General features: G+C 38.5%; 1 protein-coding gene across 1 annotated transcript in view; it reads right to left on the bottom strand.

Moving 5' to 3' along the window:
* LEKR1 (leucine, glutamate and lysine rich 1) overlaps positions 1-17,141 on the bottom strand; it is a 185,409-nt gene that overhangs the window by 12,293 nt on the left and 155,975 nt on the right. Inside the window, exons 11-12 of the mRNA XM_058556444.1 lie at positions 6,647-6,811; positions 3,747-4,046 (exon numbers count right to left, since the gene is read on the bottom strand). Of these exons, the coding sequence (XP_058412427.1) occupies positions 3,747-4,046; positions 6,647-6,811 (465 nt within the window). The remainder of the gene's footprint in view (positions 1-3,746; positions 4,047-6,646; positions 6,812-17,141) is intronic.

The following is a 17,141-nucleotide window of genomic DNA, read 5'->3' as shown; positions in this document are numbered from 1 at the left end:
AAAAAGATATTCATTTTTCACTTTTAATCTAGTTTCTCTTGCCAAAATTACCTCCAGAGGCCCTGAGATTGCGGCCTCTAAGATGGGCCCCCATTATTCCTCCCTCCTGCCATTCACGCCCTTGTGCAATCCCTTCGCTTTGTGTCTGGGTTGGACTTAATCCACTCATGGGTTATGACTAGAGTACGGCAGAAATACGGGGATGTCACTTCCGAGGTCAGGTTACAAAAGACTGTGGCTTCTCTCTTGGGCACCTTCTCTTGTGCTCTCTCATTCTTGCTCACTTGCTTGTTCTGAGGGAAGCCAGCTGCCACGTGGTAAGGACAGGTCCATGTTACAAGGAACAGAGGGAGGCCTCCGACCAACAGCCAGCAGGTGCCCAGGCTCTCATCCCAACAGCCCTGGCGGAGGTAAATCCCGCTAATAGCTGCGAAGTGAGCGTGGAAGCCAGTCCTCCTCCAGGCGAGCCTTTAGAAGAAACTGCAGCCCCTGACACCAACCTCAGGAGAGGTCTGGAACCAGAGGCGCCCAGCCAAACCATGTTCAGAGCTCTGACCCACAGAAATGGTGGGATAATAAATATTTGTTGTTTGAAGCCATTGAATTTGAGGATAATTTATTGTGCAGCAATGGATAACAATACAGGCCCTTGAGGCCAATTTTTTAGCTTTTAGTCTATGCTTTTTATATGATAAATTTCTGTTTAGGTCACTCTTTCCTCTGATGTCAGTTTAATTACTCATGTAAGATTTTCTTTAAATTCCTCTTTGAGAGTAGGGAATGGCCGTTGTCAGCCTTGTTCGTAACTGCTTATCCAGTGCCTAGCACAGTACCTGGTACCTGGAGAGATGCTCAATATATATTTACTGGATTTGACTCTTCTGTCTTTTTCTACTTGTCCTAGTTTATAAGTTACTCCTCACTTTTCACATTGCCATTTCTTTTGGGATTTAAGAGCTGGAAAACCTGCTGGTCTAGTTGTCTTGAGCTTTCTCTCCTTTAACCTGTTCTCCCTCCTCTAGAACTTCAACACTGCTGTCTCATTTGGAGCAAATTTGCATCACCCCACCCCATCTCAGGGTTTCTCTGGTGGAGCTGAGTCTCCTGGACTGGTGAAGCAGCTCTCTTTATCGAGGAGGTTGTGCTGCTTTGTTCCAGTTCAATCACCTGACCCCTAATCATCTGACGGAGTATGCAGTGTGTTTATTGTTTTTGTTTTTGTTTTGTGAGGAAGATTAGCCCTGAGCTAACATCTGTTGCCAATCCGCCTCTTTTTGCTGAGGAAGATTGGCCCTAGGCTAACATCTGTGCCCATCTTTCTCTACTTTATATGGGACGCCGCCACAGCATGGCTTGACAAGCGGTGCATATGTCCGCGCCTGGGATCCGAACCTATGAACCCTGGGCCGGCAAAGTGGAGCACACAAACCCAACCACTATGCCACCAGGCCAGCCTCTGTTTATTGTTATTTAAGAGTGAAAAAAATGAGGCCGGGAGATGTTGAGTGCTAAGCCTGAGGGTCACTTTGAAATTTAGAAGCAGAATCACTAGAACTCAGGTTTCCTGAAAGAGGAAACATTGTTTAGTATAGATTCAAATGTGAATTTTGGCTCCACCATGCTGTGTGACCTTATGGAAGTTATTCAACCTTCTTGAGTCAGTACCTCATTTGTAACATGGAAATAGTTTCTACTTTATAGGGTTGTTTTAGGCATTATTCTTGATCCAGCATTCTGTCCATTCCCCATTTTAACTTAAATTTATAACTTCTTTGCAATAGGTTCACTTCATAATTATAATGATGACATAAAGTTTTTATTTTGGTTGATAACTTAAATATAGCAAGAACACGATATATTTAATTGTTAGTAATATTATTTCTAGCACTTTCCTTTTATTCCTTTAGTAAGATGCCAATGAAACCAACAAAAATATTACTTATTAAGATTCAGAATCTTCCTCCATTTGACTTTATTTGCTATACTGTCATAAATGGGATCAAATAATCTAATGTGACATAACTTTGGTGATTAGAGGACTGATTAATTGCTCTACTGTCTTAGTCATTTCAGGCTGCTATCACAAAGTACCCTAGACTGGGTGGCTCAAACAACAAATAAAATTTATTTTTCACATTTCTGGAGGCTAGGAAGTCCAAGATCAAGGTGCCGGCAGAATCAGTGCCTGGTGAGAGCCCTCTTCCTGGTTCATAGACGACCATCTTTTTGTTGGGTCCTCATGTGGCGGAAGGGGCAAGGGAGCTCTCTGGGACCTCTTTTATAAAGGCACTAATCCTCTTCATGAGGGTTCTACCTTCACAACCTAATCACCTCCCAGAGGGCCCACCTTCAAGTACCTTCATACTGAGGATTAGGTTTCAACATATGAATTTCGGAGGGGCACAAACATTCAGTCTATAGCATCCACCATTTCTAAACTGCTTAGCAGTTAAGAAATAAGACTTTGTTAAAAAACAAAATTTCAGATCAAAATAAGTCTACTTCACAAGAAACAATAAGTGTTGGAGAGGATGTGGAGAAAAGGGAATCCTCATACACTGCTGGTGGGAATGTAAACTGGTACAGTCACTATGGAAAACAGTATGGAGATCTCTCAAAAAATTAAAAATAGAAATACCATATGATCCAGCTATTCCACTGGATATTTATTCCACTGGACAAATACTGGGTATTTATCCAAAGAACATGAAATCACTAACTCAAAAAGACATATGTACCCCTATGTTCGTCACAGCATTATTCACAATAGCCAAGACGTGGAAGCAACCAAAGTGCCCATCGATGGATGAATGGATAAAGAAGATGTGGTATGTATACACAATGGAATACTAGTCAGCCATAAAAAGACAAAATTGTGCCATTTGCAAGAACATGGATGGACCTTGAGAGTATTATGCTAAGCAAAATAAGTCAGTCAGAGAAAGACAAATACCATATGATTTCACTCATATGTAGAAGATAAACAAATAAACAAACACATAGATAAGGAGAACAGGTTAGTGGTTACCAGAGAGGAAAGGGGTCGGGGGGAGGACAAAAGGGGTAAAGGGGCACATGTGTATGGTAATGGATAAAAACTAGACTATTGGTGGTGAACACAATACAGTCTATACGGAAGCTGAAATATAACAAAGTAGACCTGAAATTTACACAATGTTATAAGCCAATATGACCTCAATAAAAAAATAAAATGTCTACTCCAGTTTAAATAAAAACATTGCTGAAATAATCATGCATACATTAGAAAGAAGACCAACACATGTAAATTACCCTATAAGTTTAAGTTGACAGAAAGATAAAGCCCTAAAGAAAAATTACATTTAAAATATATTATCTAAATATTTTTTGACTTAAGCAGCAAGTGCTCTAAAAGTTTCTTTGGCAAAGATTTAATATCAAAATAAATAAGACTAAATACATAATGATTCATAGTCTTAGAGGTTTTAAATGGTCATTTGCAACACAGTAGAACTGGGTGGTAAGGAAACCTTAGAGATTGTGCAGTTCAGTGTATTCATTTTACAGAAAAGGAAGCCAGGTCCAGAGAGGTTAAGTCACTGCCTAGTTAAGGACAGAAGCAGGATATGACCCCAGATCCCCGACTAACAGTGTGGGACTCGGCTCATGACACCAAGCTGCCTTTCATGTTGTTGTTTGTTTGCTTATTTTTTGAAAGAACATGTGTTCTCTCACTAATTGCAGTGGTACCATCATCTGCTTCCTACCTCTTCCTGGGACTGGTTAAATTGCTGTATCAGTTGTGTTTGTGCCTGCATTACTCTTTCCAATTCATCTGACTTCTGTTTCATTTCCTTCCTCAAATCCTCCGAAACTGAATCATTACTGTCAATTTCCTTCTTCAAGCGAGATTCAAATTCTGCAACCAAATTTTTGAGGTTTTCGATTTCTTTCTCCTTTGACTCAGATTCTTCAGTATATCGGATATGGGATTCATGGAGTTTTTCTTCAAGAGTGGCCACTTCCAGCCTTAGATCTCTAGTAGCACCTGCGATTAAGTCAGATATCTGTAAAATAAATCTTATATTAGTTTGTAGGCAATAGTCTCTAAGTAACCACAGAGTTCTTATGGTTTTAAGAGGCTTATTCTAAATAATCAGTGTACTCTTCTGATCAGATGAAAACAAATTCTATGACACATGTAGGCCTTCAAGATTTTCTTTTTAAAAGTTAAGACTAAAACATTTATTTTTACCACCTAAAATGGAATTGCATTAATCTCCTGGGCATCCTTGGAAATATATGAATCTCTGTGACTGGACTGAGCTACCAAGGACAGCTCAAGTCTTGATCAGGTGCCTGTCTGGACTCACAGGGTGGCTTTGGGACCTAGAAATGCCTGATGTTTGGGGATGCTGGCGGGGAAGTACCACAGCTGTATTCTACTCATACCACACCAATAAGTTTTCCTTTGACAGTTTTTCTTTTTCTTTCTTGAATATAATGACGGGCAGTACCCCAGATACTACGTCTTCTATAGCAGCACTGCCCAACAGAACTTTCTATGATGACAGAAATATTCTGCACTGTCCAATTTGGTAGCCACTAGCCACATGTGGCTACTGACAGTGGTGTGTTGGTAAATGTTTAACAATGGACTCACACACACAAAAAGCCAGATTTGCATCTAATTTCCAAGGTGTAAATTCTCTCACCATGGCTAATGCCAAGGTGACCTCACCGTCGCTAAGTCGGGAAGAGATGTGCACAATTGGCTCTCACTTGCCAGTACTGGCTAGTGAGCACTTGAAATGTGGCTATTGTGACTGAGGAATTGAAATTTTCATTTTATTTAACTTTAATTAATTGAAATTTAAGTGGCCACATGTGGCTACTATATTAGTGCAGTTCTAGAGGACACCAGAATACTTTGACACACATATACTGCTTCTCAAGGTGGTACTTCTAGATAAAGAGATGAGAGACTAACTTGGAGAAGCTTTTCCTCATAGTCATGAAAGTCTTTAGAAGGAAGCAGAAAAGACTGCTTGTTTTCTTTCTCCTTAAAAAAACAAAACAAAGAACAGAAAACAAACCAGGAATAGCAAAGCTGTTTCTGATGAAACATATCCTTACTATTTATGCTACAAAAATTGTCATATCATAAATGTTAGTACAATAAGAAACTAGCCCACAAAGAATTGGGAAACATTCATACACTAAAGTTCCAAGAATTTTGTGAACTATTACTTAAGAGTTACGTATCCCAAATTTGTTTCAAATGTTAAATTTACATTAAGAATAACTTTTGCAAGAAATGTATTCACCACACTTAGTAATTTTATAAATTAAATTAATATTCCATTATCTTCAATTAATCCAGGAAGGAAGACAGGGTCACGGCTGAGTCTGAACAGTAGTGTCCATCACCCAGAGGAGAGTTCACACTGAAACAGAGCAGGTTATCCTTGAGAGAGGAGGCCCACATGACCACAAATATGTTTTGAATTTTTAAAAAGGGAATCAACAGTTAAAAATCAAGAGAATTTACTTACAAAATGTGGACTTATGACTTCTCTTGAAAAACTGTAACCCCTAGTAAGTTGGGGCCTGCCCTTCAGCATTCCCCTGCGAATGGGGCCCTGCGCCACCCAGGACTGCAACAGCAATCACATGGTGAGGGAGGAGATGAGGGGAGTGGCAGGAGCCAGGAAGCAAGAGGCCCATCTGGGACAGAACCTGTCTAGAAGTGGAGGCACCTTGGATGAGCCAAGGCTCCAAGCTCCCAGCACATGCTCTGTTGTCTCAATAGAACTTCACTTACAAAACACAAAAGTCAAAGATAAAATTATTAAGAATTTAAAGACAGTATTTGCAGAGCATTAAACCTGAAGCATGAGGCCTGTCTGAGTGTGGGGCCCTGTGGTGCTGTACTTGTCACACACCCACGGAGCTGGCCCTGCCTGTTGTTCACAGTGAACTATTGAAAAGTTTCTGCCATATGCCCAGTACACCAAAGTAGAGGCCATTAAACCTCACTTGGTGCTTAATTTACACAGACTCTTACTGAGTTTATTCAAAATATGGTTTCCCCACTGGGTTTTGGTTAATATACACACACATACACACACAAGTGCATATATTCTTTGGTCAGGTCTTATAAAAACCGGGGAACCTTAACAAAACCTTAAATTATGTTTAGGACACACTGTTTAAGAAGTTATGGAAGTGTGATTACATTTAAAATATTTTTCTTCATTCAAAAATACTTAGAATTGAAAATATCTGCAATTAAAGGGGATAGATTTTAGTTATTGGTAAAATTTTAATTATGTAAAACAACTCATTATCTTTTGATGGTGGATATTTGAGGTGTTGGACTATCTAACCACACTAATTATTAGTTATATAATTTATGCTGTTTTAAAAATAAGTATATTTTTGTAGGAAAAAATTCCATACGTGGCTGAATTGTATGTTTGTATAATTTATCACAGTTATTCATTCTGGAGAATAGCCAAACCATTCTAGCCATGTGGCTAAAACTAAGGCACCATGACATGAGGAAAGCTGCTGGAGTCATGAATACACAGCGTTCTCAGGAGGAAATCACCAACGTCTATAGTTTCAGACCCATTCAATAATGATGAGCATCATAGTGACAGACCTGCATGTGTAGTTCCTCTTGTTCTTTCTTATACTTTTGGATTATTTCTTGGTGTTTTTCCTTTTCAATATCAAGTTCCAGTTTAGCTTCTTCCTTAAAGAGAAGAGCTTGCTCCTCAAACTCAACTAAATGTCGGGCCCTTTCCTTGGCGAGTTCAGCTTCAATCTAGAAAATAGCATTTAACACACATATAAAGCCATTTTACCTTAAAATAGGTAAATTAAGCTTATTTTCAGACTCTAATATTTAAAAAAAGATTCTAATTCTAATATTAATTTTTTAATTCTAATATTAAAAAAAATCTGGCTCAGAACTTGGGCCAGAAAAATTGACCTTGAGTCAAATATTTCTAGATCTTCCAAGATCTGTAAAATGAGTAGAAAAGTTAGGACAATATTTTATGACAGTTTTCAGAAATACTAAAAGCTTAGTCTTCTGTACATTTATACTGTAAACTCAGTCCTTGCCAGCAACCCTGTAAGAAAAAAAATGATTTTGAGGCCCTTAGACTGAAAACTCAGAGGGGATACAAAGTATAAATGTTGGTTTTTTAAATGGTCCTTTCTTGATGGAGCCACAGATTATCATTTTAATGTGATTGGGCAGAAATGACTGGAGGAAAACACAGGCAGTGATGCCTGCATCCATATTTTGACCCAGATAGAAGCACAGTGCTGGAAGGGACCTTAGAAATCCCCTAGTTTTATTTCTCAAGCTTCCGTGAACCGCAGAAAGAATAAACAAGGGCTTTGGATTCAGATGGAGTTGAGTCTAAATCTTGGCTCTAAATCCTGGCTCTCCCACTTTCTAGTTGTGTGATCTTAAGTTGTGACTATAACCTCTCCTGGTGGGATTATAACTAGTTCCCATGGGGGTCATTATGAAGATGAAATGACATGAAACATCTGTGTAAGCTCTAGCACAAGCAGGAATTCAATAGTCGGTGGAGATCACTTCTATACCTCGAGCCTTCAGTCTCCACCATGGAATCTGCCCCGAACGATTGTCTGCTCTGTGCCTCAACACCACCAGCAACCATAAGTCACTCCTTCCACAGCAGGCGTTTCCAGTTTCAGAAAGCGCTAAGCATTAGGCAGTTTTTCCTTTAGCTGAGCCAACATCTGTCTCCGTGTGGTTTTTAACCATTGGTTTTGGCTCTGCCTACTGGAGCAAGAGACAGAACGAGTCTGTGAGGACTGGAGTCACTCAGGTCTGAGAGTTCGTCTAGTGAGGTTAGAGAGGGGAATCCCAGCCACAGGCCCGCTGTAGATTTACACAGTGCCATGATTATAAATTCTAAGAGGGAGTAAATGCCAAATAACTCGGGACTCTGTGATTCAGGCACCTAAGAGGAGAAGGAGAAAGGTCAACCTGAATTTCTCAGGGGAACACGGAAACCAGGGTACCAGGAAACAGAAAGTTTGCAGGAAGCCCTTTAAATTAAATAAAATGCAGATAGAAGACTAGCCCCAGTGTAGGGTCGGTCGGGTTTACTGCACTGGGTGTGGGACTGAGCGTTTTGTCCCAAGGGAAAACAATTATGTTTATACTCAGTGCAAGGAGTTATTGTGGCTCTCTCAAAATAAGTTTCTGGATTGTTTAGGGAAAAGGATACTGATGATCATTTAGGAGCATGATAGAATTGTTCAGATGTGCTGCCCTCAGACTGCTAAAGACCAGGAAAGCATCAGGGGCGCTCAGAAAAATGAACAGATGTTCTTCTGAATTCCAGGTACTTATACCCACCTGCCTCCTGGTAGTCATTTAGATGCTTCACAGGTGTCTCAAATAAATTGCTGAACCAGAAATCTTGGTACAACCCCCTCCCCATCTGTTCCTTCCCTAGCCCTCCCCATCCCAGGACACAGCACCACCATCCATCTAGTTATTCAAGTCAGTAACTGGCGCATCATCTTTCACACCTCTCTCTCCCTTACCCTCCACACCTAATCCAGCACCAAGTCCTGCTCATTTGCCTCCAAAAGATGCCTTAAATCCATCCATTTCTCTACATCTCCACTTCTGCCACCCTAGTTCTGACTACCATCGCCTCCTGACTGGCTTCCTTACTTTCCACTCCCGCCTCTCTCCAATCCATGATCCACACAGCAGAGTGTTCTTTACAAAACATAAATTGGATTCTTTTATTCTTTCTTAGTGGTTTCTCAATGCATTAGTAGAAAATCAAAATTCCAATACATGATCTTCTACTGGGCACCACCAGCCCCTGTGACACCTGTGTGTGAATCAACACAGCACCCCTTCCTTAGATGAACACAGCCTTATGTGCGGCACAGGACTTGGTGAGCAGAGCACAGGCTGGAGTCCAGCTCCCTTCTCTCCCTTGGCCTGTGCTATTGTGCAGGGCACAACCTGAACACCGTCTATGCAGCCTGGACTTCTCCAACCTGACTTCCACCACTTTCCCCTTTTGATCACTGTGCCCCAGCCACACTGGAATAAAGTCTAGAACACATGAAATGAGGAAAACAAATGCAAAACATTTGGTAAAACTGCAAGGACTAACCTTAAGAGTTAATAGCCCACAAGATACCTTGACACTATTTAAAAAAAAAAAAACGACTAAACATTTTTTGAGAAGCTCAAGAAAAGTGTGCGCCGAAGTACTAAAATATCAAGTTTTCAAAAAAATTCCTCATGTGGTTAATTGGGAGAGCCAAATAGTTATTTCAGGAAAAAAGACACCTTTCAAAATATGGACTGATTGCTCAAATTAAGAGAACAAGAATGTACACAAACTGGGTGGGACAGGACAAACTGTAAATTAGATGACAGAAGGACTTTAGAAGAACTTATTAAAAAAAGAAGTTCTTTGGGGCCGGCCCGGTGGCGCAAGCGGTTAAGTGCGCGCGCTCCGTTGCGGCGGCCCGGGGTTCGCTGGTTCGGATCCCGGGCGCGCACCGACGCGCTGCTTGGTAAGCCATGCTGTGGCGGCGTCCCATATAAAGTGGAGGAAGATGGGCACGGATGTTAGCCCAGGGCCGTCTTCCTCAGCAAAAAAAGAGGAGGATTGGCGGATGTTAGCTCAGGGCTGATCTCCTCACAAAAAAAAAAAAAAAAAAAAAAATATGAAAAAAAAAAAAAAAAAAAAAAAAAAAAAAAAGAAGTTCTTTAATGAAGAGTCCCTTGATGAAGATGAAACAAAGGAAGCATTCAGGGAAGAAAAGGGGTGGCTGACTGCTTGAATGAGTAGAATGTTCTGTTCTACCTGAGTCAGGAGGCAGGAGATCTTCTTGCCCTTGGACTATTCTGTGGAATGAACTATTGTAGGTAAAGAGAGAAAAAAAGGAAGGAATAGATGGAAGGTGGGAAAGAAAAGCCTGTAGATAGGAGGGAGAAAAGTGATTTTCTGTTACCAATTTGATTTCTAATTTGCACAACCTGAGAAAGAGAAGCAACATGATGAGCTTCAGGTGGGATTTCTAAACACTTACAGAGCTGCACTGGGTGCCAAGAGCTGTCCCGATGTGTTGGCACTGCAGCAGAGAGAGATGACACTGCTGGTTCCTTCATGATCCGAATAGTTTGAAAAAATGATGAGCCCACAAGCACGATGATTTACTTAAGCCAGTATAGTATTTGTCATTGAGAAGATGAATTCATGCCAAGTTGTCCTATTTATGTTTTTTACATGTTGATAGGAGCTGTTCGTTTAAAATGTCCTAGATGGCAGGACTTCCGTTTATGCAAAATAAAGAATTTGGTGATGGTGCATATATAAAATATGAGCTTCTTTATACAATAACTAATATTAGTTTTTACAGTAAATGGAGAAATTCTGATTTCTGAAAAAGAAAGCATGAATAATATATGAGCTCAAGAGTTGCACAAAGTCAATTATTATCTGTGTACACATTCCAGGTGTTAATGCTTTGTGCTTTTTGTTTATCCATATCCTCCTCTAGCCCGCTCTCCCTCCTTGGTGAAGGCTTCCTGGTGACTCCAGAGCATTCTGAGTATATCCTTTTTTAATTCCTTTCATATTTGTTGTTGAAATGCAAAATTAGTGTTTTATAACATCTGTGTCTAATACTGATGTGCAAAATACTATCTTTTCACTAATTATTTTCCAAGTGAGGTCTTTGTGGTTGATATTTATATCCTTTTCTAGCTGTCTGTGGAGCCAGACATCATGTTATAACATAACCACTTATTACTTGGTAACCCCTTTAAAACCAAGGGAATTTCAGATGCCAAAGTAGAAATTAGATTATTTGTTTATATTTGATGTACGTATATCATTTTTGAAAGTATATGTCCTAAAAATAAAATTTTACACTATTTTCCAAAAGTTAAAAACAAATATTTGTTGAAAACTAATACTTCAGATTATTTCTGAATTAACTCCTGAATAAATATATTATAAAAATAGATGATTATTTAAATACACATACTTTGTAATAATAACTAAAAAAAAAAAAAAACGATGCTAAGGAATCAGAATATGTATTGAAGTCCTGCCAAGAATTGTGTAAAATTATGACGGAAGGAGGGAATGTTCACTGAGTACCTAATACCAGCTAGGGTGGCATGGTACAGGACAATTTCCATATATTCACTCATTCAATTCTTACAACAACCCTGGGAAGAACATATAATAGTTATTACTCCCACTGTCTAGATTAGGAAATAGGCCCAGAGAGGTGAAGTACTTCACAGAGATCACAGAACCACTACGAGGTGGAGAGGGTGTGCACACTCCATGTCTCTGGTGGCCTCCATAGCTCGGCATGTCTAGTTCTTCCTGTCTCCCCACACATCTACTCAGCATAGTGGTTAAGGGCAGGGACTTGCTATTTATTTTGTTTCAAAATATTTGGAGATTTTTCCTGATAACCTTCTGCTAATGAATTCTAATTTAATTCCATTGTGGTCAGAGAAAATACTTTGTATGACTTGAATTCTTTTAAATTTATTGAGACTTATTTATGCCCCAGAATATAATCTATTGTAGCAAATGTCCCATGTGCACTTGAGAAGAATGTGTATTCTGCTGTTAAATGGAGAATTCTACAAGTATCAATTAAGTCATGTTTGCTAATAGTGCTGTCAATATATCTCAAAAATAAATTATTAATAGTATTTTCCATAGTATATATCCTTACTGATTTTCTGCACGTTTTTGTATCAACTATTAAGAGAGAGCTATTGATACCTCTGACTCTAATTATGGATTTGTCTATTTCTCCTTGCAGTTCTAGCAGTTTTTGCTTAATTTTTAAGCTCTGTTAGTAGGTGAATACATTTAGGATTATTATGTCTTCTTGGTGAACTGATCCCTTTATCATCTAGTAGTATCTGCTAATAATATAGCTATTTTAGCTTTCTTTTCATTTGTGTTACATATCTTTTTCCATCCTTTACTTTTAACCTTTTTGTTAAAATGTTTCTTTATATTAAATTGCATTTCTTGTAGGCCACATATAGTAGAGTCCTGCAATTTTATCCAGCATGAGAATCTCTGTCTTTTAATGAGGACTTTTAGACCAGGGCTTGGTAAACTTTGGCCCACAGACTAAGTTCAGCCATGCCCATCCATTTACATATTGTTTGTGGCTGCTTTTAATGACAAAGAATGGCTGCAACTCTGGTTGTCCCACAACCCATGACTTTGGTATGTCCCACAAATCAAAAATATTTACTAACTGGTTCTTTATAGAGAAAGTTTCATTTCTGAAAAAGTCTTTCTTTTGCTCTCAAATTTGAAAGATGTTTTCACTTTGTATAGAATTCTAGCTAGGCAGCTTGCCCCCTGCACCCACCAATCCCTCCCACCCCCCATCATTCTTTCAGTACTTTCAGTTGCACTGTCTTCTTGCTTACATTGTTCATGATGAAAACTCTGCTGTCATCCTTATATAATTTCTCTCTATATAATATGTCTTTTTATTCTCTGGTTGCTTTTAAGATTTTTTTCTTATCACTATTTTTGAGCAATTGAATTATAATATCCCTTCCTTGGTGTGTCTGAGGTTTGTTGAGCTCTTTGAATCTGTGGGTTTATAGTTTTAATTAAATTTTAAATTTTTCCAGCCATTATTCTTCAAGTATTTTTTCTGTTCCCTCTTCTCTCTCCCATCCTTTGGGTATTTCAATTATACATATATTAGGCCACTTGACTATGTCTCACAGCTTATTGATGCTCTTTGTTTGTTTTGAATCTCTCTTCTATTTTGTTTCATTTGGATAGTTTCTATTGCTGTGTCTTCAAGTTCACTAAACTTTTCTTCTGGAATGTCTAATCTGTCATTAATCTCATCCAGTGTACTTTTCATCTCAGACATTGTAGTTCTCATCTCTAGAAGTTCAGTTTAGATCTTTTTTATATCTTCCAATATCTCTACTTAACATGGTCAATTTTTTCTCTAGTTTTTTTGACATACAGAATACACTTATGTCTTGACATGAGTACAGCCATGTTTGGCTGCTCCATTGACCTATAGCCACCAGCACACAAAGAAATACAAAGCTGCTTTCTGTGTGGTGGGAACTGGCCTTTCTCCCACAGAGAGAGTTGCAAGTTGTAACATTTCAAGGCTCTTGGAGCGTCGTAGCGTGGGATGGACTGGCCATCTGTGCCGGGCTAAGACGATAACCAAAGAGAACAATGCACGTACACAACTACTGGGCTGGGACGTTAGCCAAGGGGCTCAGTGCACGTACGCCACTGATAACTATTTTGTGCATGGGAACACTAGATGCTTGCTCTGTAAACTCTGTGACTGCTTATATAAACTGCTGGAAGCTGAGGCCTAGTGAGAGTTCCACCTGTGGAAGGGACACCTTGCCCAGGACGTGTGATCCTTGCCCAGCCGCGTCGATTGACAGGGCTCTCCCGGCAGTGGGGCGTGGATGTTGTGAGTAATTGATTTGATGTGAAGTAATTGATTTGATATGAAGTAATTGATTTGATGTGTTCTCTTTTCGGTCAACCTGGTGTTTCTCTTTCCGGTTGATTTGTGTCATTTCTCTTCAGCCGATGTGGATGTTTTCCCTTTCCAGTCGGGCTGATGTTTTTTCCCTCTTAATATTTGACCTATTCGGATCTGTTTGCAGACTATCGCCTTTACTATCCTCTATATAATAAAATATACCTTCAGTCCATTTGTTTGGACTGGAAAGTGTCTTTTACATCTCTGATCGAATCCCCAAACCTCTCATAACAACTTATCATAACAGTTTTAATGTCCTTGTCTGCTAATTCTAACATCTGTGCCTTTCTGAGTCAGTTTTTATTCGTTGATTTTTCTTCTCATTATGAGTCCTATTTTCCTGTTTCCTTCCATGCACAGCAATTTTTGATTGGATGCCAGATATTGTGATTTTACCTTGTTAGATGCTGGATATTTTTGTATTCCTATGAATATTCTTGAACTCTGTTCTGGGATGCAGTTAAATTTCTTGGAATGATTTTGATTTTTTTCAGGTCTTCCTTTTAAAATTTTTTAGGCAGGACCAGCTCAGCATTTGGTCTAGGGCTAATTATTCCCCACTGCTAGTTCAAGACTCTTCTGAGAATGCTACCCAGTGCCCTGTGAATTATAGATTTTCTAGTCTGGCTAGTGGGAAGAGACATTATTACTGGCCTTGTGTGAGCATATGGTACTCTTCTCTCTAATCCTTTCAGATGGATCTTTCCCTGGCTTTGGGTGGTTTCCCCACACATATGCACTCATCAAACACATACTTAATGGGGACTCTTTGTAGATCTCCAGTGTTCTTTCTCTGTGCAGCTCTCTCTTGGGAACACTATCCTGTGAATTATAGCCACCTTGATCTCCTTGGACTCTCAGCAAGGTCTCTTCAACTCAGAGAATCCGCCAAACTCCACCTGGATTCCCACTCCCTGCTCCACGGCCTTATGTTTCTTTCAAGGCATTAAGTTAGGGCAACCATAGGGCTCACTTTGTTTGTCTCCTATCTCCAAGAATCACTGTCCTTCATTGCCTGATGTCCAATGTCTTGAAACCATTGTTTTCTATCTTTTCTCTGGTGTTTTAGTTGTTTCAGGAGGGAGGGTAAATCTCGCTCCTGTTAGTCCATCTAGGCCAAATGTAGAAGTTTTGGATTTTGTATTTAGCTCCCTCTCCCCTTTTTTTCAGGTTTGTATCAGTTCTCATTTTATGGCTATATAACTTTGGCAAATTACCTAACTTCTCTGAGCTTTATTTTTTTCCATGTGTAAATGGCAATAATAATGTTAAAATTATTGACACTACATTTACGGAAAGCATTCAACACAAGGCCTGGCACATAGTAAACACTCTAATAGTGGAGACTATTTTTACTGTCTAGACTAAGGGTTTAAATCAGTTGATCTTTGCAGGCTATTCCAGATCTAAAATTTTGTGATTTTATTAATTCAGTTTTGAAAATTACATAGCATAATTTAAAAAATTAAAGCATACCCTCAATATTCTTTTTAGCCATACATTTACTATGCATAAATGAAAATTGATATTTTGTAAATGACTTTATCCCTGTCAAATTTTGTTATTTTACAAGTTACCCTTCTCAATTTCATTAATACATTACGTTAAAATATATTAGGAATTATTAGGCCATTTGGCTTTTCCATTTTGAAGAAGAATTTGAAATTTTTTTTTTTTTTTTGCCTTCCTTAAATGTTGGAATTGACTATTTCTTAAATTAAACTCCCCCCCCCCCTGCATTTTCACTGTCAATCCAGTTGCTCAACTAGGAATTAAGGTTTTGTTTGTTTAACTATTGGTTTGTAAAAGCTCTATGTACTATTTAAAATGAGGTCAATAGTACAATTCTAAAATGTTCCTGAATGTTATATCTTAGTAATAATCTAAGAAAATATTTGTTTGGAATTGTTTACGGCACTACAAAGAGATAGTCAGTAAATGACTATCACTTACTGTACGCAGTCTGTCTATAGAAGAGTTTTAATTACAAAATTTTAACTGAAAAGTAACAACACTGTGCATTTTGAACCTTAAATGTTCAGCATGAACATTAATTTGCTTTCTTCACATCAAAGCAATACTTCAAATAAACTAAAATTCATGACAATTAGTAAATATGCAATTATTTTAAAATGTGCCATCCTTGTTGCATAGCAACTTTTGATTCTATTATGTACTTTTTACATACTCTAAAATAATTAAGCACAGGCACAAACTGCTATCTACTCTTTTTGAATGTTAAAAGCATTTAAGTTATAAAGTTTATTCTAATATGTGTATTATATATTTGTAAAGGGAACATTTCATCCCTACGCAAAGGCACAGTGACCCAAGAAAGAGATGACAATGTCATATTAGCGATTCTCCTTTCTCATGAAAGAACTTTTAGGGAACTTTTTATTCACAGTCTCAATAACTAACACAGCCAAGACATAATTATCATTCCCTGGCTTTACTGGCCTGAATCTTGATTTACTGCTAAGCTAAATGATAAGATTTATTAACAAGAAATCATGTCCTCTCAATAAAATGAAATGTCCATTTATATTATAGAAAATTATACATGCCAAAGTACATCTGTGATATAATTAATGTATTAGAAAGATATCATGGTCTTAGTAAGAATTTAGAGAATTTTGCCTAGGTTTATTTTCATCATCACATTAACTGCATAAAGGAGGAACATAATATTTTCATATGGTCAGACGCTAACTCTAACTTGTTCTACTTGCTGTGTCAGCACCTTAAGGACAGGGTACAGTGAGCAGCAGTACTAGAGTGGATCATGAACGTAAACTTCTTCTGCAGTAGATTGTATCTGAAAGTCCTTCATGGGGTGAGACCGTGGAGATGAGGAACTTCTGCACAAACAAAGGCAGGAAAGTTCACTCTATTGGTCTAAGAGACACTCAGAAGTTTGAGGGAAGGAAAGGATCTGTGAATCTCTATCCACATTAATTCCATCAGTGAAATTTCTGAGTCAAAAGATGGGACATTTACAGTATCTCTTCATACATATTGCCAAGCTGCTCTCCAAAAGGTTGCTGTAATTTCTAGTCCCTTAAAGAGTAAGAATGAAAAACCACTATCAATTGGAGGAATAAAAAAATAATCTCTCATTGTTTTAATTCACCTTTTTTGAATTGCTAGTTAGGTTGATCATCTTCTTGTAATTTTACACATGGATTCGTAAAGACGGGGGAAGTGAATATGAGTAGACTAGCCAATGGAGTACATTGAGACTAATAAAAATTAGAAAGAATTAAAGACATGTGGGCTTTAGAGAAGAAAAGAAAAAGCCCATGCTACAAAATGAAACAAAATAAGAATGAGACACTTAGAGCAACTTTAGTCTGTATTCTCAAAGTGTAATTGTTTCCCATATGGCACTGTTGTTACAGCAGTCATTTTTGTTATAGCCTGAATGTGCTGGCAAGGGGGCAAGAGAAGGGCACTGATTTTTAGAGGGTCAGTACTGGCTGGGTATGGCCAACTGTGTGAAGACTGGAAATGAATGTGACAAATTTAGAATTGACCTGAGC

The sequence above is a fragment of the Diceros bicornis genome, chromosome 15 (assembly GCF_020826845.1).
Source record: "Diceros bicornis minor isolate mBicDic1 chromosome 15, mDicBic1.mat.cur, whole genome shotgun sequence".
Classification (NCBI taxonomy): domain Eukaryota; kingdom Metazoa; phylum Chordata; class Mammalia; order Perissodactyla; family Rhinocerotidae; genus Diceros; species Diceros bicornis.
The sequence above is the reverse complement of the archived record's forward strand: the minus strand, read 5'-3'. Positions and strand labels throughout refer to the sequence as shown.